General features: G+C 45.7%; 1 protein-coding gene across 4 annotated transcripts in view; it reads right to left on the bottom strand.

Moving 5' to 3' along the window:
• Positions 1-578: 578 nt before the first annotated feature.
• The window catches only part of TPX2 (TPX2 microtubule nucleation factor), a 124,038-nt gene continuing 97,969 nt past the window's right edge, over positions 579-26,647 (bottom strand). For 3 of the 4 annotated variants that reach the window (XM_067468277.1, XM_067468276.1, XM_060771858.2), the window contains 7 exons: positions 25,924-26,143; positions 18,634-18,735; positions 16,369-16,545; positions 13,610-13,756; positions 11,046-11,157; positions 3,612-3,799; positions 579-1,188 (listed from right to left, as the gene is read on the bottom strand). In XM_067468277.1, coding sequence (XP_067324378.1) covers positions 1,078-1,188; positions 3,612-3,799; positions 11,046-11,157; positions 13,610-13,756; positions 16,369-16,545; positions 18,634-18,735; positions 25,924-26,143 — 1,057 coding nt within the window. In that variant the 3' untranslated portion in view covers positions 579-1,077. The remainder of the gene's footprint in view (positions 1,189-3,611; positions 3,800-11,045; positions 11,158-13,609; positions 13,757-16,368; positions 16,546-18,633; positions 18,736-25,923; positions 26,144-26,647) is intronic. The other variant, XM_060771857.2, reaches the window with a different exon arrangement.

Raw genomic sequence — 26,647 nt, 5'->3', positions numbered from 1 at the left:
GTCTTGTCTGCCAAAAGGGTTCCTAAGACCATCAGAAATCTGTTTTGTTCTGATGGTCTTTAGTGACCCCTCTGAAACCCCCTTGCGACCCCCCTAGGGGTCCCGACCCCCAGGTTGAGAAACACTGTTGTACAGATTCCTCAGGAGAGAGACAAAGGGGCTTGGTATGCCCATCCCACCAAGAACTTGCCACAATTTATTATGTTTTCACTAGATATGGCAATATCATCCCCCCCCCCCCCAATTGGGCTGTGCCAGATGGCCAAGGCTGCTGCGCCACGACACCTGCATGTGCCTCCTTCCACCTGGAAAAGAGATGGGTCTGACTCCATTCAGTTTATGTAACAGCCACATAAAAGTTTATTTTAAAACTTGGTCCCTTGATCAGACCCAGCAGGTGAGGCAGGGGCACTTAGGCCAGGAAATGAGAGGGTCACACAGAAACACGAAGGAGCTCTCAGCGCGGCAATCCGAAGCCAAGAGAAGTTATTTACAGAGGGGGAGCGGAGGGGTGAGAAGTGCGGGCAGGGGCAGGGTTTCATACTTGGTAGGGAAACAGAAAAACGACACCTCGCGCCTTCCCAAGGGGCAGAAGGAAGCCCGCCCTGTAAAAGACACTTTTATTTTTGTTCAAATATACAATAGTCAACATTAAGATATCAAGGTTCCTCTGGAAAAAAACGAGTCACTCTAAAATGCACACAGGGCCTGCAAAGGAACATGGTTTCATACAGAAAAACAACACCTCGCCCTCCCAAGGGGCAGAGGGAAGCATGCCCAGTAAGAACACTTTATTTTTGTTCATATACAATAGTCAAGATAAAAATAACAAGGTTCCTCTGAAAAAAAAAAACAACGAATCACTCTAAAATGCAAACACGGTCTGGAAAGGAACATAGTCAGAATACTTAGTCCACAAAATTGAGACGTAACAAAAACTGGCCAGTGGCAGTTTTAAGAGAGAAACGTCTGTGTGAAGGCAGCCAGTTAACAGTCCAAGGGCAAGGAAGGAGGTCCTCTTGCTTCCTGGGCAGAGGGGCATTTGGGGCATTTGGGGCGGAGGGTGGTGGTGTCTCGTCAACGGTGGAATCGGTCAGAGAACTTCGGAGACTTGGGGACAGTCAGTGGCTGATCGCTGCCCTTGACTTCCACAGTCTGGTATTTCCGGATGGGGTTGGCCTTGTGCACCTGGAGAGAAACAAGAGGAAGGTCTTTAGTGACGAATGGCCCTGCCCACCCCAAGGACAGCCAGGCCGCTTGGAAATACAGGAGGGGCATTAAAAACAAGACTGCCCGCCCCCCAAATCAAGTCATCACTAGCTTTTCTAATGGGTTGCTGTGAGTTTTCTGGGCTATCTTATTTTATTTATTTATTTAAAAGTTTTGTATACTGGCCTTCTCACCTCTCTTGAGGGACTCAGACCGGTTTCCAACCATAATATCACATACAATCAATAAAACATCATAATACATATTACAGTAAAACATTAAAACAGCAATTACAATCAATAACTATAATACTTGTTTTCAATAAAAACCAATTGCAAAAAATAAATAAGATTAAACTGAAAAAAATATAGTAAATAAAATAAATAAATATTTTTTTAAAAATACTGGTAGCCAGATTTTGTTCATTTTCATGGTTTCCTCCTTTCTGTTGAAATTGTTCACATGCTTGTGAATTTCAGTGGCTTCTCTGTGTAGTCTGACATGGTAATTGATAAGAGTGGACACTCCACAGATATATAAACCCCACTTGCCTAGTTTCCAACAACCTCTGAGGATGCCTACCATAGATGGAAATGAAAGGTCAGGAGAGAATGCTTCTGGAACACAGCCATACAGCCCAGAAAACTCACAGCATCCCAGTGTTTCCAGCTGTGACAGGTTTTTCTAATGTTTTGCTACATAAGAAATGGACATGCCAAGATTGTCTCATGGAAGCTTCACATGCTTTGTATGCTAGTTCTCCCCCCTGCTCAGTTTTCAGGAATCCACCCACCTCTTGGCTTGAAGAATTGTCTGATATGACTGTCGGGCACTACAACTGCAGCAGCTCAAAGTGCTTGGAAGATGTATTGTCGAAGGCTTTCATGGCTGGAATCACTAAGTTCTTGTGGGTTTTTTCAGGCTATATGGCCATGTTCTAGAGGCATTTCTCCTGACGTTTCGCCTGCATCTATGGCAAGCATCTTCAGATGCTTGCCATAGATGCAGGCAAAACGTCAGGAGAAATGCCTCTAGAACATGGCCATATAGCCTGAAAAAACCCACAAGAACTGCTTGGAAGATGCTCCTTCAAAGGGGTGTTAATGCCCTAGGACCCAACCCATCACCCACCTACTGGCTACCTAGGGATCAGTCACTCATCCCAGGGACTTTTGTTGCCATTGTCCTAGTCCTGAACACCAGTTGGCACTGAACAACCTGCTCATCCTGCAGCCAGTGGGATATATCTATATAAATAAAAATGTAATGTTCGTTTGTGGGATTAACAGAACTAAAAAACCACTGGACAAATTGACAACAAATTTGGACGCAATACACTTAACAACCCAATGTATGTCCTTCACTCAAAAAAATTGATTTTGTCATTTGGGAGTTGTAGTTGCTGGGATTTTTATAGTTCACCCACAATCAAAGAGCATTCTGAATCCCACCAATGACGGAATTGAACTAAACTTGGCACACAGTTCTCCCATAACCAACAGAAAGTACTGGAAGGGTGTCCTTTGGTTTTAGAGTTGTAGTTCACCTACATCCAGAGATCACTGTGGACCCAAACAATGATGGATCTGGACCAAACTCTACACGAATACTCAATATGCCCAAATGTGAACACTGGCGGAGTTTGGGGGAAATAGAATCTTGACATTTGGGAGTTGTAGTTGCTGGGATGTATAGTCCACCTACAATCACAGAGCAATCTGAACCCCACCAACAATGGAATTGAACTAAACTTGGCACACAGTTCTCCCATGACCAACAGAAAATACTGGAAGGGTGTCCTTTGGTTTTGGAGTTGTAGTTCACCTACATCCAGAGATCACTGTGGACCCAAACAATGATGGATGTGGACCAAACTCTACATGTTTACCAGCTCATAGACAATATGCCCAAATGTGAACACTGGTGGAGTTTGGGGAAAATAGAATCTTGACATTTGGGAGTTGTAGTTGCTGGGATGTATAGTCCACCTACAATCACAGAGCAATCTGAACTCCACCAACGATAGAATTGGGCCAAACCTCCCACACAGAACCCGCATGTGGGCCACAGCAATGTGTGGCAGGGGGCGGCTAGTATTACAGTAAAATATGCTGGCAATGGCAGAAATACAGGGCGTTAGGAAGATGAAGGCACCTAGAGGGAGTGGGGAGGGAGGGTTTGTGGATGAGCAACTGGGAAACAGGTCCACTGGAGAATAAGACATGGGGAGAATCTCAGTGATCAAACAGGTGCTTTGAATGAACACCTCCCCTCCACCACTGCTCTCATCAATGCCGTAGGTCGTGAATTCTAGTGAACTAACTCTTGCTGGAGTCTGCACTGGACTAGTTCTTTCCAACTCCTGGAGCTCCCAACATCTCCCAACCGAGAGGCTCATTTACCATCTCTTCTCTGAGTCTGGCCACCTCCTTTTTCTCCCGCTCCTCCTCAATGCGCCTCGCTTCTTCTTGGAGTTGTGCCTTCAGGGCCTCCTGCTCGGCCTGGCGCTTCTCATACTCCTGCCGCTTTCGGGCGCGCTCCTCGGTCGCCAGCTCAAAGCCCTCGGGAGCTGCAGAATCAGAAAGAGCCTCTGAGTTCAGAAGCAGAGAGGGAACAACACATATGCGGTCAAGTGGAAACAGGCACGCAAAACACAGCCCTGAGCACCTCCACATGCAAAGATCAGAGGCATTTCTATGACAGACAACAGGGTTCCAACAGAAGAATCGAATGGCTTCTTGCACCAGAATCCCATGAATTCAAGGAGAACAATGATTCCACCATATAAAAACTCAGCTTGGTCAGGACATGGTTAGCCCAGTGTTCTATCTTGTTGGGCAAGTGGACTTATGTCAGGTTTTACAATGTATTGCAATGTAATATAGCTGAGTCATGCACTGCTAATGGGCTTCTATTGGAAATGCTGAGTCATGCATTAACTGTATAAAGGGAATCATTTGGGGAATGTGTTCTGTCCTAGTCCAGGTGACTGTGAATGATGTAATCCTGGGTCTGAGTTAAGTTAATGAGTTGGGAACCAATCAGAGATTGCTATGTCTAATTGTATGGAATTGTATATAAGGAAGTCATATACAGTGTATATTTCTCCTTGTGCTGTGATGTTGTTCATCGAAGGCTATATGTAATTAAAAGAACCTGTCTGCTAAGACAAGATATAAATGTGTGCTGTGGTAAGTCTGTAATATCATCTAGACCAGTGGTTCTCAACCTTGCTAATGCCGTTGTGGTGACCCCCAACGATAATATTGTTTTTGTTGCTACTTGATACCTGACATTTTAGTACGGTTATAAATCGTAATGTAAATATCCCATATGCAGGATATATTTTCATTCACTGGACTAAATTGAGCACAAATACTCAATATGCCCAAATGTGAATGCTAGTGGAGTTGGGGGGGGGGGGAGGATTGATTATGTAATTTGGGAGTTGTAGTTGCTGGGATTTATAGTTCACCTATAATCAAAAACATTCTGAACTCCACCAGCGATGGATTTAAACCGAACTTGGCACAAAGAACTCCCATGACCAACAGAAAATACTGGAAGGGTTTTGTGGGCATTGACCTTGAGTCTGGGAGTTGTAGTTCGCCTATATCCAGAGGAGCACTGTGGACTCAAACAAGGATGGATCTAAACCAAACATGGCACAAATACTCAGTATGCCCAAATGTGAACACTGGTAGAGTCTGGGGAAAATATACCTTGACATTTGGGAGTTGTAGCTGCTGGGATTTATAGTTCACCTACAATCAAAGAGCATTCTGAACTCGACCAACAATAGAATTGGGTCAAACTTCCCACACAGAATCCCAATGACCACCAGAAAATACTGTGTTTTCTGATGGTCTTTGGTGACCCCTTTGACACCCCCTCACGATCCCCTCAGGGGTCCCGACTCCCAGGTTGAGAAACACTGATCTAGACTAAGAGGAAAGACAATGGTAAAACTGACAATGGCCAGGCATGTGCTCAAGTGTCTGTAAAAGGTTCCAGAGTGACTGCAGTTTGTGGGAGCAGTTGACTGAAAATACTGTGCAGGAAGAAGCTACTGGAAAGCGCTCAAGTTGTGCAACTGATCTGCTGCTGAATTGTGAAGTTAATCTCAAGAACTTATTAACAAAAGACCCTCCTCATAGATGCACAGCAGAGTAACATATCACAAGCAGTATGACCCAGCAGCAGTAGCCCAAAGTGACAAAAACAACAAATTCACACAGACCAAATTTATCTCTTCCTTAGGAGGCTTTTCTTTGTAGTAAAACAATATGGTTGCACTATTTACAACACCATTCATGGTTTCCATACACGAATAAACAATACATAGTAGCTTTATTTTATTACAGTCTTTTAATTGTTTTATCCTGTATATGTGGCCCGCCCATTGTTATTGTTATTGTGCTTTTTGGAATATTATTTTATGACTCTTTTTTCCTCTTATGTAATTTAGGATGTTGTTGTTATTTGTCGTTAATGCTTTGATTTTATTGCTGTAATATGTTGTCCGGGCTTGGTCCCATGTAAGCCGCTCCGAGTCCCACACCTGGAATATTGTGTCCAATTGTGGGCACCACAATTCAAGAGAGATATTGACAAGCTGGAATGTGTCTAGAGGAGAGTGACTAAAATGATCATGGGTCTGGAGAACACGCCCTATGAGGAGCGGCTTAAGGAGCTGGGCATGTTTAGCCTGAAGAAGAGAAGGCTGAGAGGAGACATGACAGCCATGTATAAATAGGTGATTATTAATTACAATGTCATAGGCTGCTGGGCGACTAAAATGATCAAGGGTCTGGAGAACAAGACCTATGAGGAGCGGCTTAAAGAGCTGGGCATGTTTAGTCTTCAGAAGAGAAGGCTGAGAGGAGATATGATAGCCATGTATAAATATGTGAAAGGAAGCCACAGGGAGGAGGGAGCAAGCTTGCTTACTTCTTCCTTGGAGACTAGGACGTGGAACAATGGCTTCAAACTACAAGAGAGGAGATTCCATCTGAACATGAGGAAGAACTTCCTGACTGTGAGAGCCGTTCAGCAGTGGAACTCTCTGCCCCGGAGTGTGGTGGAGGCTCCTTCTTTGGAAGCTTTTAAACAGAGGCTGGATGGCCATCTGTCAGGGGTGATTTGAATGCAATATTCCTGCTTCTTGGCAGAATGGGGTTGGACTGGATGGCCCATGAGGTCTCTTCCAACTTTTGGATTCTATGATTCCCCACTAGGGAGATGGTGGTGGGGTATAAATAAAGATGATGATGATTATTATTACACGCAGCAGCCTTCACACTGGGGCTTTCTCACATGAGGCTTCTCTCACACCGAGGTTTACCTCACACTCCTCAGGACGACACTAGCTTTGGCCCACTGACTCTCAGAGGCTTCGGCCTACTCGCTCTTTCAGTGTTTGGCTCACACTTTTGTAATCAAAAATATCCAGTTAATTTTTAATATTTCTGACATTTCCAAGCTGCCCACAGTGATCAACTCACATAAGGCACTTTGTGTAAACTGGGTTGTTGTAGGTTTTTTGGGCTGTATGGCCATGTTCTGGAAGCATTCTCTCCTGACGTTTCACCTGCATCTATGGCAAACATCCTCAGAGGTTGTGAGGACCTCACTACCTCTGAGGATGCTTGCCATAGATGCAGTTGAAACGTCAGGAGAGAATGCTTCTAGAACATGGCCATATAGCCTGAAAAACCTACAACATCCCTGTGATTCCAGCCATTAAAGCCTTCGACAATACATTTTTGTAAGTTGTCTTTCAGAGAAGCCCGCTTCTCCCCAGGTAAGTCCTCTTGCAAAGGAAAGGCATGGAATATTATGACGTGACACATAGTATTCTTATGTCCCAGCAGATGCCTGACGATTGTGTCACATGTAACCCCTGTGTATGCTCTCAAAAGGTGCACTCCCAACCCAGGGGGTAACCACACCCACATCAATGGGCAAATGGGTTGGCTCAGCTTTAAAGCCCTATCCAAAAATAAGCTTTGGCACATTTGCTGTCTTTTCTATGTCCAAGAGAAGAGTTATATGTTGGCACATAGATCTGGGCCTGGCAAGTATACATATAGTTTCAGTTTGCACAATTTATGCAGATGGCAGAATAAGAGGTTGTCCAGGATTTGAACTCTCTTGGCACAGAATTCTCAGTGTTATTTATTATGCAGAACACGTGACCTTGCCCATAAGTCTCCAGCACAACCACCCTGCCAGCATTTGTCTGAAGAGCAGTTTGTGGACAGCAAAGACAAAGTATCACAAGCGCAATTGGTGGGAACGAGGGACAGGGCCTTCTCGGTGGTGGCCCCCCCAAGCCTGGAACTCCCTCCCCAAGGTCATCAGACATGCACCAACGTTGGCATTCCTTAGAAGGAGCTTGAAAACGTGGATGTTCCAGTGTGCCTTCCCAGAATAAGGAATGCTATTAGAAGTGTAAAAGAATGCCAAGATGATGGCCTGAATCCCAAAGTGCATTTGGGACATAAATGCACTTTACGAGAGATTTAGGATGGTCTGCACGCCCGCCTACCCCTAAAATATCCATCTGCTTCCTTGGAGACTAGGACGCGGAACAATGGCTTCAAACTACAAGAGAGGAGATTCCACCTGAACATGAGGAAGAACTTCCTGACTGTGAGAGCCGTTCAGCAGTGGAACTCTCTGCCCTGGAGTGTGGTGGAGGCTCCTTCTTTGGAAGCTTTTAAACAGAGGCTGGATGGCCATCTGTCAGGGGTGATTTAAATGCAATATTCCTGCTTCTTGGCAGAATGGGGTTGGACTGAATAGCCCATGAGGTCTCTTCCAACTCTTTGATTCTACGATCCTTTTTCACTTTGAAATGCCCGGCATTTTTAAAATTTAAATTATTACATTTGGCCCTGCCACAGGTTTTTAAATGCGTCGTGATATTATTGTTTTGCTTTGTTTATGAGTTATTTACTGTTGTATTGTTGTCTTTATGTTTTATTGTTGTTGTATTTGGGCTCGGCCTCTTGGAAACCGCACTGAGTCTTGCGGGAGATGGTAGCGGGGTATAAATAAAGGATTATTATTATTATTATTATTATTATTATTATTATTATTATTTCAGCAGACTGAAAGCCAAAACCAAGGTTACAACAACATCTGTTATAGAACTCTAATATGCTGATGACAACGTCGTCTGTGCGCATTCAGAAGAAGATCTACAAGCCACTCTAAACACCTTTGCAGAAACATATGAGAAGCTCGGCCTGTCATTGAACATTGAAAAAACCTAGGTGCTGTTCCAGCAGACACCAGCCAATCCCTCTCCAATGCCAGTGATACAGTTTAATGGTGTAACATTAGAAAATGTCGATCATTTCCACTCCCTTGGCAGCCACCTCTCCACCAAAGTCAACATCGACACCGAAATACAACACCACCTGAGCTCTGCGAGCACAGCATTTTTCTGAATGGAGCAGAAAGTGTTTGAGGACCGCTCCAGCTGGAGGTCAGCTGTGACCAGCAGTGCTGCAGAATTTGAAGAGGCACGAATGGAGGGCGAAAGGGAGAAGCGTGCCAAGAGGAAGGCGCGTCAAGCCAACCCCGACCGAGACCACCTTCCACCTGGAAACCAATGCCCACACTGAGGAAGAAGATGCAGAGCAAGAATAGGGCTCCACAGCCACATATGGACCCACAAGAATACTGGAAGACAATCATCCTCGGAAAACGAGGGATCGCCTAAGTAAGTAAGTAAGTAAGTATTATTATTATTATTAAAGGATGGCAATGGAGTGCACAAAGCACTCTGATGGAGCAAAAGGGGCTCTTCTTTTACTAAGAACATCTCCTCCCAGAACTGGGCTTCTCTAAAGAGCAGCTGCATGCTGAGCCCTTCACCCCCACGGAGCTATGGGGCAGGGCAGCGGAGAGAGAAGCCTGCCAGCTGTTGCCAAGACTGCAGCCTCCTGCCTGCTCCTTGCGCCTGTCTGAACTTAGCACTCACTCAATCAAATGTGGCAGACAAAAGGGCAAGCAAGGTCAGCAGAGCAAGGGCCACTGGGCAGAGAGATTTATTTATCTATTTAAAACACTTATTTATTTAAAACACTTATATTCCGCCCTTCTCACCCCGAAGGAGACTCAGAACGGAGCACAACATATACATGGCAAACATTCAATGCCTGGGTACAATACATAAACATTAAAAAAACATTTATATTGGGTGCTAGAAACAATATCATACAAAAGCTGACTGGCACAACCTGGGGATCACAACCAGATACAGTGAAGACATCTGCCCTTGTGCTATGCTACTCTGCTGCTGAGTACGCATGCCCAGTGTGGAACACATCTCACCACACTAAAAAGAGTGGATGTGGCTCTTAATGAGACATGCTGCATTATCACGGGGTGTCTGCGCCCTACACCACTGGAGAAATTACACTGCTTAGCCGGTATTGCACCACCTGACATCCGCCGGGAAGTAGCAGCCAATAGTGAAAGGACCAAGGCAGAGACATCTCCAGCTCATCCCCTGTTTGGGTATCAGCCAGCATGTCAACGACTTAAATCTAGAAATAGTTTTCTAAGATCTACAGAGACACTCGCTGGAACACCTCAGCAAACAAGAGTTCAAAAGTGGCAGGCTCAAATCCAGCACCTCAATCCGTGGGTGAGAGACTCCCCCTAGGCACACAGAAGACTGAGCGACTTGGAAGGCGCTGGACGTACTGCGCTCTGGCACCACGAGATACAGAAATGGGGCCACAAAGTGGAATCCTCGACATGTGAGTGTGGAGAAGAGCAAACCACTGACCACCTGCTGCAATGCAACCTGAGCCCTGCCACATGCACAATGGAGGACCTCCTTGCGGCAACACCAGAGGCACTCCAAGTGGCCAGATACTGGTCAAAGGACATTTAATCAACTACCAAGTTTGCAAAATTTGTGTTTTTTTAAATCTGTTTGATTGTTTTGTTCTGTTAGAAATGTAATACAATGTTCTGGTTGCGGATGACACGATAAATAAATCTAAATATTAAAATACACCATTTAAAATAACACAATTTAGAACTGTCCTAGCCATCCGCATCAAATCCAATTGGCCCTGTCATCTTTCCCATTGTCGCTTCATTGCCCTGTCCCGAAAGCTTGGTCCCACAGCCAAGTTTTGACCATCCTTCTAAAGGACAGGAGGGAAAGGGCCGACCTGATCTCACCAGGAAGGGAGTTCCATAGCTGGGGAGCAATCACCGAGAAGGCCCTGTCCCTCGTCCCCAGCAATCGTGCCTGTGACAATGACGGGATGGAAAGCAGGGCCTCCCCGGAGGATCTTAATCTCCGCGATGGTACATAGGTAATTGTGCCGGGGCCATTTAGGGATTTATAGGCCAAAGCCAGCACTTTGGATGTGCCCGGTAACAAGCAGGCAGCCAGTAGAGCTGGCGTAACATGGGAGTTGTATGCTCCCTGTATGCCGCCCCAGTTATTAACCTGGCTGCCTCTCGTTGGACTATTTGAAGCTTCTGAGCAGTCTTCAAGGGCAACCCCACGTAGAGTGTGTTGCAGTAGTCTATTCTAGATGTAACGAGAGCGTGGACCACCGTGGTCAAGTTTGACTTCCCAACGTACGGGCGCAGCTGGCACACAAGTTTTAATTGTGCAAACATTTCCCTGGCCACTGCTGCAACCTGGGATTCCAGCCTCAGTGATGAGTCCAGGAGGACCCCCAAGCTGTGAACCTGTGCCTTCAAGATACCAGCTGCTACGCGGAGGTCTCCCAAAGCAGCACAAATCTTGGCAATAAGGGGTAGGGGCACGGCTTGGCTCTGGCAGGGAAGCTTACCTATAAGGGTCTTGCACTCCTTCTTTGGCACAAAGGGCTCCTGCTTGACCACAATGCAAGGCTGTGCCTTGAAAGAGGCAGCCTCCTTCTGCCTCTTCAGCTCTTCATGTAACTGCGAAGGAGAGAAGGAGGACACAGTCAGGGGAGTAGTGGGAGAAGGAGACTTCTGTTGGGTGAGTGGGCTCATTAACGAAAGACCCTCCTCATAAATGCACAGCACAGTAACTTAACAGCAGCAGCGTGACCCAGCACCAGTAGTCCAAAGTGATAAAAAGAACAACAACACACAGACCAATGTTATCTCTTCCATAGGAGGACTTTTCTTTGTAGTAAAACAATAGGGTTACTCTTTTTACAAGAACAAGGTTTCCATAACACAAATAAAGTTCTTTATACTTCCTTGTTGTAGGTATTTTTGCGCTATATGGCCATGTTCCAAAGGCATTCTCTCCTGACGTTTCGCCTGCATCTATGGCAAGCATCCTCAGAGGTAGCGTGGCCTGTTGGAACTAGGGAAAAGGGTTTATTTATCTGTGGAATGACCAGGATGGGACAAAGAACTCTTTGTCTGTTGGAGGTAGGTGTGAATGTTTCAAAAGACCACCTTGACTAGCATTTGATGGCCTGGCAGTGCCTGGGGCAATCTTTTGTTGAGAGGTGATTAGATGTCCCAGATTGTTTCCTCTTTGTTGTTTTGCTGACCAAAAGGAACAACTTTGAAGGTTCAAAAATCTTTGCCTTTTGATCATTCCTTTCAAAAACAAATATGCATGGAATTTAATACAAACAAAGTCTTCTGATGCGTGGGAAAAGCGGGTCCATTTTCTATATGGATTTTCACACCTTCCTAAAGAAGGCAGCGCAAGAATCCTGCAATGCCTCCCTGCCTTGTCAAGTCATAGAATCATAGAATCAAAGAGTTGGAAGAGACCTCATGGGCCATCCAGTCCAACCCCATTCTGCCAAGAAGCAGGAATATTGCATTCAAATCACCCCTGACAGATGGCCATCCAACCTCTGCTTAAAAGCTTCCAAAGAAGGAGCCTCCACCACACTCCAGGGCAGAGAGTTCCACTGCTGAACGGCTCTCACAGTCAGGAAGTTCTTCCTAATGTTCAGATGGAATCTCCTCTCTTGTAGTTTGAAGCCATTGTTCCTTTGCGTCCTAGTCTCCAAGGAAGCAGAAAACAAGCTTGCTCCCTCCTCCCTGTGGCTTCCTCTCACATATTTATACATGGCTATCATATCTCCTCTCAGCCTTCTCTTCTTCAGGCTAAACATGCCCAGTTCCCTAAGCCGCTCCTCATAGGGCTTGTTCTCCAGACCCTTGATCATTGTAGTCGCCCTCCTCTGGACACATTCCAGCTTGTCAATATCTCTCTTGAATTGTGGTGCCCAGAATTGGACACAATATTCCAGATGTGGTCTAACCAAAGCAGAATAGAGGGGTAGCATTACTTCCTTAGATCTAGACACTATGCTCCTCTTGATGCAGGCCAAAATCCCATTGGCTTTTTTTGCCGCCACATCACATTGTTGGCTCTTGTTTAACTTGTTGTCCACGAGGACTCCAAGATCTTTTTCACACGTACTGCTCTTGAGCCAGGCGTCCCCCATTCTGTATCTTTGCATTTCATTGTTTCTGCCAAAGTGGAGTATCTTACATTTGTCACTGTTGAACTTCATTTTGTTAGTTTTGGCCCATCTCTCTAATCTGTCAAGATCGTTTTGAATTCTGCTCCTGTCCTCTGGACTATTGGCTATCCCTCCCAATTTGGTGTCGTCTGCAAACTTGATGATCATGCCTTCTAGCCCTTCATCTAAGTCATTAATAACGATGTTGAACAGGACCGGGCCCAGGACGGAACCCTGAGGCACTCCACTTGTCACTTCTTTCCAAGATGAAGAGGAAGCATTAGTGAGCACTCTCTGGGTTCATCCACTTAACCAATTACAGATCCACCTCACCGCAAGTATAAAGAAGCCACAGCTGCCAGTGTCAGAGGGTTGATGTGAGACTTCCTTTCCTAACTCTTAGGGAGACAGCTGCTTGAAAACGGTTTCCCTCTAATCTGCAAAGCATTCGCTGATTCCCCACTGGTTTCATGGCAGCCTACTTGGGCTTTGGCTCTAGGAGAAGTAGCCAGGAGAGACCAAGAACCAGGTGTTTTTGAAGTCCAAAACACCCGGAGGGCCCAAGTTTGCCTATTCCTGAAGGGAGAAGACATTCGGAGTTCACAAAATTCAAGCTATTGCGCACACACATTTCACTTTTGAAAACCATGTAGTTCCCGCCCTTCTTCCACTGCTTCTGACACTCTACAGACAGAATAAGATACATAAGATGAGCCCTCTGTCCTTACAGGCAGGCAATTTGGATCATAAAAAGCAAGGCCAAGGGAAGAAAAAAAGCCTTTACAGCACTAGGACTTTGCTGGATGCTACAGTTCTGGACACTCCTCAATCTATGAGGAGATGGAGCTTGGTCAAGAACACCCAACAAGCTTATGAGCCCCAATAGCCAGATCCGACTTTTGCATCCCAACGGAGTGCAGCCCTCTCACCTGTTGCTGCCACATTTCTTGCCGCAACGCCCCACGTTTGTCCACTGCCAGCTGGAAGGGCTCTGGCTTGGTGGGACTCTTCACCTTCTTCTCTGGCAAGCTGATGTTATCAAAATGGGGCAGCTGGAGAGCTCTGAACTTGGGGACCTGCCAAACAAAACACAGAACAAGGCTCAGCAGTGCTTCTCTGTGGTCAGCTCTCCCCAACTGGTTGCTCACTGAGAGACTTGGTACATGGTGAATCAACCCCAGGCACTCTAGGGTGGAGATGGTTCTAGATCAGGCATGGGCAAACTTCAGCCCTCCAGGTGTTTTGGACTTCATCTTCCACAATTCCTAAGAACTTCAGACCCTTTCCTTTCCCCGCTCAGCCTGAGGCTGTTAGGAATTGTGGAAGTCCAAAACACCTGGAGGGCCCAAGTTTGCCCATGCCTGTTCTAGATCCACTTCAGCTTCAGACCTGGTCTGGGAAACAAAAACTGGCTTGGAGATGACCTACAGAAGGCATAGTCAAACTTTGGGCATCTCTCCAGGTGTTTTGGACTTCAACTCCCACATTTCCTATCAACTCACTGTTAAGAATTGTGGGAATTGAAGTCCAAAGCACCTGTGGAGAAATGGACCAAAGTTTGCCCATGCCTGGCCTACAGAATGACTTATGCCCTGTTGCGGTTTATACGAAAGCTAACCCAGTAATTGTGCAGTCCTGTCCAGACTTCCCAGCCCTTTGTTCATCCACAAAGAGTAAATATGAGCCAAGTAAATGGGAAAAACAACATTTACTCTTACGTAACAGAGTTAAATAAGCAGTTTCACAAAAATATCCAGCTTTGAAAATAACTCAGTCCATTTGCAGAAATAAAACTCACACAAAATTCCTATGCATTACATCCATGCATCTTCTTCTTCCTCAATGGTGCAAGGAGACAAGTCTTGAAGTAAGTGGTTCAGTAAGTCCCAAAATCCATCAGAAACACTCCTCATGTTATACTCCATTCAGGGAGTGGTTCAAGCTTTATTGCTTCAATCATCCAGGTGTTTTTCCTCAACACACACACACACACACACAGAGGAAACGATCCTTACAAAAACTGAATCATATACAAGCATATACTGTAACATTCCCTGCTTGATCTTTAGCACTATCCATGCAAACAGCGTGTTGCAGGCTATCCACCTGCTTGATCCCCTTTTCACCCAAACACCACACTGATCAACAATAACAATAAGTTTATTAATAAAAGATTAACTAATATAAAAAACGGTCTCAAAATAGTGTTCAAAATAAGCAGACTAATGATTCACTAAAGTACCAGCAAAACCCAGTATGCAAAAGCAGTTTCAAAGTTACATTCATGAGCTAGATTTCGAGGAGCTTAATAAATAGCAATGACCATCCCTGAATATGAATTCCAAACATCACTGAAGATAAAAACAAGCAAGTAATCCAGGGACTGTTGCATTTAAACTAGAATTATATCCAAAAATTTGAAAATAATGAACTTGGCCATAATTCAAAGGCTCGATACTTGAACTTGACTATAATCCCAAAGGTTTGAAACTTGAAACAAGATCTGTAATCCAAACAGGAGGCATGGAACTTAAACAGGAAAACAAGATACAGATCCAAGAACAGAACTCCTAAATCGGAGCTCCCAAGACAGGCAACTTAACACACGAAAATCCAACATTGATCTCCCCACCGATTATTGACTCCGGTTTCTTAAGAATACTCGCTCTTGCCCATGACATCACTCTTCCTCACACCTGGGTTCCCTTTGTTTATCTTTCAGTCTCTGGGAACAACTAATTTGTCTGTTTTGCACTATCCCTTCTGAGCTATAAACACTGGGTTATCGGTAACCCTCCCGTCTCCTCCACATTCCTTTCAGAGTCAACCCCTGCCCGATTCTCATGAGAATCACTGCCTGTTTCGTGTTTCTTAATACCTAAATATATATGTTCCTATTCTGATGTTTGTTCATTTTTTGGGGCTGGTCATTGACCGGTGTGTGTACATACACACACACACACACACAGTGGACTGCCTGTTTCCCAGACAACAGATCTACCCAAAACATTCCCATCGTCTCAAAAAACACTTTAGTTTTCCCTCACAGAAATACCAGGCTCAAACAAAAAATCCTGTCCTCATCCTCAGAGCCTTCACAGGCCTAAACACAGCCATCTGTAAAGGAGCAAAAAACCCTCTCCAATCCCGATGGCCAATAGGTTGGAAAAGGTTTTGTCCCTATTCAGATGGTTCTTTGCTTGAACGGTACTAGACTTCTTGAACGGACTTCTCCAAACCCCAATGGTAATACTAACCCTAAAAAACTCTAAAATTTCAACAGCACAACAACAGAGAGGAAACAAACAAAGACATCTAATCACCTCTCAACAAAAGTTTGCTCTAGGCACTGTCAGGCAATCAAATGCTAATCAAGGTGATCAGTTGAAACATTCACACCTACCTCCAACAGAAAAGAGTCCTTTGTCCCACCCTGGTCATTCCACAGATATATAAACCCTTTTTCCTACTTCCAACAGACCTCACTACCTCTGAGGATACTTGCCATAGATGCAGGTGAAACGTCAGGAGATAATGCCTCTAGAACATGGCCATACAGCCCGAAAAACCTACAACAACCCAGTGATTCCGGCCATGAAAGCCTTTGACAATACATAGCTCCTTTTTCATCAACAGGTAAAGAAAGAAACCTTTCCCAAGCTAGATGTTCTTTTGTTGCACCATATACCTCTTCTTTCTGAAGCTCTTCAATTTTCTTCTCTTTCTGGAGCAGCCTCTCTTTGTCCCGGGAGTCGAAGGAAAAGGGGCACAGTTCCACCTGCCTTGGCTCTGTGGGCTTTGGCTTGAAGGGCACCCCAAAGTGAGGCACCGGCTTGGCTTTGATCACGGGAACCACCTCTTCTTCCTGCAGGAGAGAACACCATCAGATGTGCACCAGGAAAGCCAAGAAGAGCAAGGAGACTGCATAAAGAGCAACATTCTTCCCTCGTTTCATGTCATCTATGGGGAGAAGTTTAAGGAGACTTGGAAAAGGCTGAACAGTTGCTGCCTTGAAAGAGGATGCAAGCTTTTTTTTCTGCTGCTCCAGAGACTAATGTACAGAGAAATGGGTTTAAACGACAGGAAGAGAGATTCCACCAAAACATTATGGGAAACGCTTTCTAACAGCAAATACTTTGGTAGGAGGGTCTTCCACTTACTGTCTTAAAGTTCAATGGAGTCTCCTTCTCTAGAAGTTTTTAAGGAGAAGCTGGATGTTCACCTTAAAACCTTGATCATGCCTTCTAACCCTTCGTCAACATCTTTATTAATGACTTAGATCACTGTTTCTCAACCTGGGGGTTGGGACACCTGGAGGGGTTGCAAGGGGGCGTCGGAGGGGTCGCCAAAGACCATCACAAAGCAGTATTTTCTGTTGGTCGTGGAGGTTCTGTGTGGGACGTTTGGCCCAATTATATCGTTGGTGGGGTTCAGAATGCTCTTTGATTGTAGGTGAACTATAAATCCCAACAACTACAACTCCCAAATGTCAAGATCTATTTCCGCCAAACTCCATCAGTGTTCACATTTGGGCATATTGAGAGTTTGTGCCAAGTTTGGTCCAGATCCATCATTGTTTGAGTCTATAGTGCTCTCCAGATGTAGGTGAACTACAACTCCCAAACTCAAAGTCAATGCCCACCAAACCCTTCCAGTATTTTCTGTTGGTCATGGGAGTTCTGTGTGCAAAGTTTGACTCAATTCCATTGTTGGTGGAGTTCGGGATGCTCTTTGATTGTTGGTGAACTATAAATCCTAACAACTACAACTCCCACAGGACAAAATCAATAACCTCCCCCAATCCCACCAGTATTCAAATTTGGGTGTATTGGGTATTTGTGCCAAATTTGGTCCAGTGAATGAAAATACAGGTACATCAGCCCTCAGGTACATCGACCCCAGACCATGCAAGGCCTTAAAGGTGAGTACCATCACTTTGAAAGTGATCCGGTGCTCAATTGGTAACCAATGCAGCTGCAGTAAGATTGGTGTTATGTGGCATCTCATCGGAATTCCCGCAAGAAGCCGAGCAGCTGCAGTCTGTACCAACTTGAGCTTCCGGATCACCGAAAGAAGAAGGCCAATGTAGAGGGCGTGACAGTAGTCCAGTCTTGAGATGACCGTGGCCTGGATCACCGTAGCTAGGTCGTCCCTGGACAGGTAGGAGGCCAGCCGTCTAGCCTGCCGCAGATGAAAAAAGGTGGTTCTGTTCAGGGCGGAGACCTGGGCCTCCATCGTCAGCAGAGGGTCCAAAAGGACTCCCAGACTCTTGACCAATGATGACGGGCGTAGCGCCTTGCCATCCAGGGTAGGCAGCTGGATATCCCCACCGTCTCCTCTCAGAAGGCTGAGAGGAGACATGATAGCCATGTATAAATATGTGAGAGAAAGTAATAGTACCCCTTCGGGGGTTGAGAAGTTACGGGATAGAAATATGGTAAATGGTAAATAAATAGGGAGTAGTAATCCTTTGTGATATTATAAGTTTTTCTCAGGAGTAGGTGATGATTTACAGTGTCATAGGCTGCTGGGCGACTAAAATGATCACGGGTCTGGAGAACAAGCCCTATGAGGAGCGGCTTAAAGAGCTGGGCATGTTTAGTCTTCAGAAGGGAAGGCTGAGAGACGACATGATGAGGGCCATGTATAAATATGTGAGAGGAAGCCACAGGGAGGAGGGAGCAAGCTTGTTTACTGCTTCCCTGGAGACTAGGACGCAATGGAACAATGGCTTCAAACTACAAGAAAGGAGATTCCATGTGAACATGAGGAAGAACTTCCTGACTGTGAGAGCTGTTCAGCAGTGGAACTCTCTGCCCTGGAGTGTGGTGGAGGCTCCTTCTTTGGAAGCCCATTCATCCAGGGCCCACCTCACTCCACAGCCCTGCAGCCAAACAGAGAGGCTGGTGTTGGTTGCTGCTGTTCAAAACAAAAGTGCAAAAATAACCATCACCTTCTCTTTCTCTTCTCTCGCCAAGGTGTTAACTCTGTGCTTCAGAGCAAAAGCTGGAGACTTCGGAACTGTGAGGGGAACCGGCTTCTTCTCTGGAACGCCCTGCAGGAACAAAGCAATGGGTCACTGAGGAACTGTTACAAATACACCACCATGCCATCGGGATTTTTAAAATTATCTACATTGGGACAATGTAGGACAAGTTAACTATCCAGCAGGGACACAATGAAAGTACTGCAAATTCAGCTAAAGATTACACCTGGCTGAAACTTTTAAAGGGGTGGTGCTTGCTTGCCTTTTTCCTCCCAGCTTCCCTAGATGGGTTTTGATCAAGACTGTGTTCCGTCAATGATACTTTGCAATATTTTTCTGCATGCATCTGATCTGTCTTTTCTATGTGAAGCTCTCTTCTGAGGAAATTCTGTGCATTTGCAAGGGGATCCTTGTGCTTGGTGCACATTCAGGATTTCTCATTTTTCAGGAGATTACACCTGAACATGAGGAAGAACTTCCTAACAGTGAGAGCTGTTCAGTAGTGGAACTCTCTGCCCTGGAGTGTGGTGGAGGCTCCTTGTTTGGAGGCTTTTAAGCAGAGGCTGGATGGCCATCTGTTGGTGGAGCTTTGAATAAGATTTTCCTGCTTCTTGGCAGAATGGGGTTGGACTGGATGGCCCATGAGGTCTCCTCTAGGATTCTATAACCGTGAGGCCTCAGCATTCGCTTTGTCAGAAATATTAAAAATGAACTACTGTATGAGAGGTAAACCTCAGTGTGAGAAAAACCTCGTATGAGAAAGCTTCAGTGTGAAGGCTGCTGCATGTAAAGCTACTGTGTATTTGTTTATTTGTGTTATGGAAACCTTGGTGTTGTAAATAGTGCAACCATATTAGTTTACTACAAAGAAACGCCTCCTATGGAAGAGATAACACTGTTCTGTGTGTTTTTGTTGTTTTTATCACTTTAGGCTACTGGTGCTGGATCACACTGCTGCTGATAAGTTACTCTGTTGTGCATTTATGAGGAAGGTCTTTTGTTAATAAGCCCACTCGCTCAACAAGCTTTACACTGCCCAGGGCTGCACAGTACAACACTGAATGCAAATAGACAACACTGTCTTTCAGGAGTACCTTCTCCTATATAGACAGCGGCTCCAGTGAAGATCTAGCTATTTGTTGTTTTCCTCTCCAGTAAGAAAACAAAAGAAAACCGGTGCAATGTGGTTGTTACAAGTGTTGTGCTGGCACTGCAGAGATGCAAGCTTCTGTGAGCTTAGGGAAGTTGCTGCGTTCCTTAGCCTTGTCTGTCTCACAGAACAAGCATCACTACTCTGACCTCATTAGAAGAAGCATCCTGAGCTCTGAAGATCACCTGGGAAGGAATCCCACTGGAGCATTGCAGCGCACCCAAATACCTGGGAGTCACTCTGGACCGTGCTCTGACCTACATGAAGCACTGCCTGAACATCAAGCAAAAAGTGGGTGCTAGAAACAATATCATATGAAAGCTGACTGGCACAACCTGGGGATCACAACCAGATACAGTGAAGACACCTGCCCTTGCGCTATGCTACTCTGCTGCTGAGTACGCATGCCCAGTGTGGAACACATCTCACCACACTAAAACAGAGGGTGTGGCTCTTAATGAGACATGCCGCATTATCACGGGGTGTCTGCGCCCTACACCACTGGAGAAATTACACTGCTTAGCCGGTATTGCACCACCTGACATCCGCCGGGAAGTTGCAGCCAATAGTGAAAGGACCAAGGCAGAGACATCTCCAGCTCATCCCCTGTTTGGGTAATAGCCAGCACGTCAACGACTTAAATCTAGAAATAGTTTTCTAAGATCTACAGAGACACTCCCTGGAACACCTCAGCAAGCAAGAGTCCAAAAGTGGCAGGCTCAAACCCAGCACCTCAACCAATGGCTGATACCAAATGAGAGACTCCCTCCTGGGCACACAGAAGTCTGGGTAACTTGGAAGGCACTGAACAGACTGTGCTCTGCCACCACGAGATGCAGAGCCAACCTTCAGAAATGGGGCTACAAAGTGGAATCCTCGACATGCAAGTGTGGAGAAGAGCACACCATTGACCACCTGCTGCAATGCAACCTGAGCCCTGCCACATGCACAAGGGAGGACCTTCTTGCAGCAACACCAGAGGCACTCCAAGTGGCCAGATACTGCTCAAAGGACATTTAACCAACTACCAAATTCACAAGTTTTGTATTTGTTTGTTTGCTTTGGTCTGTTAGAAATGTAACAGCTGGGCTTTCCACAGAAGTTGAGGAAGCAGGAACCCATTTTGTTTCCTTCTGCTTCAGGGTAAGCTTCTTTAAATTTAACAGCTTTCAGTGCTGCTTTCTTTGAGGGGAGGGGCTTCCTGAGTTTAAAAATTAACTGCTCTGCTTCAGGGGAGGGGCTTCCTGAGTTTGAAAATTAACTGCCTTGTCTGAGAGGCGGAGCTTCCTGGTTATCCTATATAAACCAGTGTCTGAACCCAAGGGGCAGCTGGGCTTTCCACAGAAGTTGAACTCGTACACTCAGAACCTATACTTTCACCCCTGCATACAGACAACAACATCAAACACACACCAAGGGGAGGTCATTAGCAACCTCCAGATGGAACAAACACGAAAACTTCCCGTCTCATGCACAAGCTGTGGCATGTTCAGCTTTTTCACATTACAGTTACTTAATTACATCTGCCCCAAGTGTACACAGATCACTCGCATGGAACACAGGATACGACAACTCGAGGACCGTATTAAGACCCTTAAGGACATTCAGGAACTTGAGCTGTTCTTAGACACCACACACCACACTGGCCTAGACACGCAGCCCATATCACACCAACATTACGGGGAGGCTCAACAGAACAGCACCTCAGATGTCGACAACCCTCAGGCTTGGAGAAATGTCACCCTTAGAAGGACACATAGGACCCGGAAGCCTCCTCAGAATACTTCCGCTCAGCTGCAGTTACACAATAGATTCCAAATTCTCACACAACTAGCACCTGACCAAGAAACACAACATATTGGGGAAGACCAGAATGGCTTAGATACTGATCAGTGGCTCATCCTTGATCAGTGTGCGGGGGATAGCCCTGACTGGGACAACACTTCACAACATTCACACTTGCACAATCCTGCAGGTGTACCATCCCCAACCATAGACCAGGAGCAACAGGAACACATACAGGAGAACCATAGGCTCTTGGACGAATCTCAATGGATTGTCCTTGACGAATGCACCGGGGATGTCGAGGAGGAGGACAACACTTTTCACCTACACAATTCACACCAACAGGATCACTTTTCTGGAGACCTACACACAACATTGCACAAAAGGGGCCCTGTCATTCCTGAAAGTAAACAGGTATTGGTAGTAGGCGACTCCCTCCTTAGAGGAACGGAAGCTGTCATTTCCAGACCAGATGGGATGGCTCGAGAAATATGCTGCCTACCGGGGGCAAAAATACACCATATCACTCAGAGGCTCACCAGGCTCCTCAAGCCCTATCACAGTCCTCCCCTCATGTTGATTCATGTAGGAACCAATGATACTGCAAGGCATACGTTTCAAAAGATCACAAATGATTTTCGAGCTCTAGGAGCAATGCTAAAAGAATGTAATGTACAGGTGGTCTTTTCATCCCTCCTCCCTGTTGTAAGACACGGACCCACAAGAGCCAGAAAAATAGTACAGGTCAATGACTGGCTTAGAAAATGGTGCCAGGAGGAACGCTTTGGCTTCCTCGACCATGGCCTGCTTTTCCAGGAGGATGGCCTACTGGCAAGGGATGGGGTGCATCTCACACAAGTAGGAAAACACCTTTTTGCTCACAGACTCGCAAACCTCATTAGACGCACTTTAAACTAGGTCCACCGGGGGAGGGGGACAACAGCCTTGCGAACACTACTTTACCCATAATGTCTGGGAATCGCCAGAAGGCTAAACGGAGGGCTGCACAAACACAACAAGGACCAAGTGCCAAAAGCACAATAATCCCAATTAAACAGCTCAAGGGAAGATCCCAGGGGCTCACATGTCTTTACACTAATGCACAGAGCATGGGAAATAAACAAGACAAACTCCAACTTCTAGCACAACACCACAAATATGATATCATAGCCATCACTGAAACCTGGTGGGATGACTCCTATCGCTGGAATGTAGACATCGAGGGCTATAACCTCTTTCACAGAAACCGAACAAAGGGGAGAGGAGGCGGAGTAGCCTTATATGTCAAAAACTCTTATGCTGCAGAAGAAATTCAAGACAGCAATCTGGGAAACCAGCTTGAAATCATCTGGATAAGAATCAAGGGAACTGGGACTCAAAAAGATGTCGTTGTAGGCGTCTACTACAGACCCCCAAGCCAGGAGGAAGATCTTGATGAAGTCTTCTGCCAACAGTTGACCAAACAGGCACAGAAAAGAGATGTAGTAGTCATGGGCGATTTCAACTATCCCGATATTTGCTGGAAAACAAACTCGGCCAAGAGTACAAAGTCCAACAAATTCCTCGCTTGCCTTGCAGACAATTTCATGGTCCAGAAGGTAGAAGAGGCAACAAGGGGATTGGCTACTCTTGATCTCATCCTAACAAATGCGGAGGACCTGATCGATGCGGTCGAAGTGGTAGGATCCTTAGGGGCAAGTGACCATGTGCTCCTGCAATTTGAGGTACAAAGGAAGGCCGAAACTAAGACAAGTCAAACCCACATTTTGGACTTTAGGAGAGCTGATTTCCAAAAAATGAAGGAAACGCTGAGCAGCATTCCGTGGACACAGATACTAAAAGACAAGGGAGCTACGGATGGATGGGAATTTCTCAAGAGTGAAATACTCAAGGCGCAATTACAAACCGTGCCAACAAAGAGAAAAAATAGGACAAGTGCAAAGAAGCCAGAATGGATGTCCAAAGAACTTCTAACTGTGCTAAGACACAAAAGGGACATGCACAAGAAGTGGAAAAAGGGAGAAATCACCAAAGAAGAATTCAAACAAATAGCCAACACCTGTAGGGAAAAGGTCCGCAAGGCTAAAGCAAAAAACGAGCTCAGACTTGCCAAGGACATTAAAAACAATAAAAAGGGCTTCTATTCTTATGTCAGTAGAAAAAGGAAAAACAAGGAGGCGATAGGACCTCTTCGAGGAGAAGATGGGGCAATGCTGACAGGGGATAGGGAAAAGGCAGAACTACTTAATGCCTTCTTTGCCTCGGTCTTCTCACAAAAAGAGAGTCTTCAACCTCAGCAAGATGGAGTGGATGAGGGATTGGAGGACATCCAACCCCAAATTGGGAAAGAAGTCGTCCAGGAATACCTGGCCGCTCTTAATGAGTTCAAGTCCCCAGGGCCAGATCAACTACACCCCAGAGTATTGAAGGAACTAGCGGAAGTCATTTCGGAACCATTGGCAACCATCTTTGAGAGTTCTTGGAGAACAGGAGAAGTTCCAGCAGATTGGAGGAGGGCCAATGTGGTCCCAATCTTCAAGAAGGGAAAAAAGGATGACCCAAACAACTACCGTCCGGTCAGCCTCACGTCGATACCGGGCAAGATTCTGGAAAAGATTGTTAAGGCAGCGGTCTGCAAACACTTAGAAACAAATGCAGTCATCGCTAATAGTCAACATGGATTTATCAAAAACAAGTCATGCCAGACTAATCTGATCTCTTTCTTCGATAGAGCTACAAGCTGGGTAGATGCGGGGAATGCCGTGGATGTAGCGTACCTGGATTTCAGTAAGGCCTTCGACAAGGTCCCCCATGACCTTCTGGCAAGGAAACTAGTCCAATGTGGGCTAGGCAAAACTACAGTGAGGTGGATCTGTAATTGGTTAAGTGGACGAACACAGAGAGTGCTCACTAATGCTTCCTCTTCATCTTGGAAAGAAGTGACGAGCGGAGTGCCGCAGGGTTCCGTCCTGGGCCCGGTCCTGTTCAACATCTTTATTAATGACTTAGATGAAGGGCTAGAAGGCATGATCATCAAGTTTGCAGACGACACCAAATTGGGAGGGATAGCCAATAGTCCAGAGGACAGGAGCAGAATTCAAAACGATCTTGACAGATTAGAGAGATGGGCCAAAACTAACAAAATGAAGTTCAACAGTGACAAATGCAAGATACTCCACTTTGGCAGAAAAAATGAAATGCAAAGATACAGAATGGGGGACAATGCCTGGCTCGAGAGCAGTACGTGTGAAAAAGATCTTGGAGTCCTCGTAGACAACAAGTTAAACATGAGCCAACAATGTGATGTGGCGGCAAAAAAAGCCAATGGGATTTTGGCCTGCATCAAGAGGAGCCTAGTGTCTAGATCTAAGGAAGTAATGCTACCCCTCTATTCTGCTTTGGTTAGAACACATCTGGAATATTGTGTCCAATTCTGGGCACCACAATTCAAGAGAGATATTGACAAGCTGGAATGTGTCCAGAGGAGGGCGACTAAAATGATCAAGGGTCTGGAGAACAAGCCCTATGAGGAGCGGCTTAGGGAACTGGGCATGTTTAGCCTGAAGAAGAGAAGGCTGAGAGGAGATATGATAGCCATGTATAAATATGTGAGAGGAAGCCACAGGGAGGAGGGAGCAAGCTTGTTTTCTGCTTCCTTGGAGACTAGGACGCGGAACAATGGCTTCAAACTACAAGAGAGGAGATTCCATCTGAACATTAGGAAGAACTTCCTGACTGTGAGAGCCGTTCAGCGGTGGAACTCTCTGCCCCGGAGTGTGGTAGAGGCTCCTTCTTTGGAAGCTTTTAAGCAGAGGCTGGATGGCCATCTGTCAGGGGTGATTTGAATGCAATATTCCTGCTTCTTGGCAGGGGGTTGGACTGGATGGCCCTTGAGGTCTCTTCCAACTCTTTGATTCTATGATTCTAATATAATGGACTGGTTGCTCTGACACGACAAATAAATAAATACCTCATTAGAAAGGTGGGACATAAATATAACTCTGTCAATGGCTATTACTCTCTTGGAAGCCATTCATCAAGATGCACAACTTGAGGCTGTCACTGGCATATAATACTCCCATCAGCCCTAGGCAATGATGATGGAAGGTGGATGGTTACCTGGACTGCACAGCTTGCTAAATATTTTCTCCAGTCTCAGAGACGGTAGGCCTCTAAAACTACCAATAGACAGAGACCATGACCTTGTGTCCTCCCTGGCTGCCCACTGTATGTACAGAATATTGAACAAGACAAGCCCTCTTCTCTGTCCCAGCCTCAGGGGCTCTTTCACCATGTTCAGGCATGCAAAGTAAGGGAATTACCACCACATCCTCTAGGATCTTCACAGGGCACGGCCTCGAATGGAACTCGTAGTGCTCCTCCTCCTCCTGCGGTTTTTTGTTCTCACGGTCATGGATGCGCTTCTCTATCTCCAAGTTGAAGCCAATGGGTTTGGTGGGTTCTTTGGTTGGTGGCTTCTTGGGCAACAGAGGAGCGCCCTCCAAGATCCGGTGGTTGAGCTCCTGGGCTTTGAATTTGTACCTGTGGAACGGGGCAGGAGACAAGTAGAATCCAGTTGCTCTTGATTCCGGAGTAATCTTATTTATTTATTTATTTATAGTATTTATATACCGCTTTTCTCACCCCTAGGGGACTCGTCAACCTATTCCCCATTTGACTTTAAACAATTTAGCAGATAGGTGCAAAAAGAGGCTCACAACCAAAGCCAAAGTGAGCCCAAGCCACTAAAGCAGTGGTTCTCAACCTTCCTAATGCCACAACCCCCCAACCATAAAATTAGTTCCGTTGCTATTTCATAACTGTCATTTTGCTGCTGTTAGGAATAGTAATGTAAATATCTGATATGCAGGATGTATTTTCATATACTGGACCAAATTTGGCACAAATACCCAATACACTCAAATCTGAATACTGGTGGGATTGGGGGAGGGTATTGATTTTGTCCTGTGGGAGTTGTAGTTGCTGCGATTTATAGTTCTCCTACAATCAGAGGGGGCCCCCAGTGGCGCAGTGGGTTAAAGCACT

Source organism: Anolis sagrei, chromosome 4, assembly GCF_037176765.1.
Source record: "Anolis sagrei isolate rAnoSag1 chromosome 4, rAnoSag1.mat, whole genome shotgun sequence".
NCBI classification, from domain to species: domain Eukaryota; kingdom Metazoa; phylum Chordata; class Lepidosauria; order Squamata; family Dactyloidae; genus Anolis; species Anolis sagrei.
Note: the sequence above shows the minus strand (reverse complement) of the source record. Positions and strands in the feature narration are given on the sequence as shown.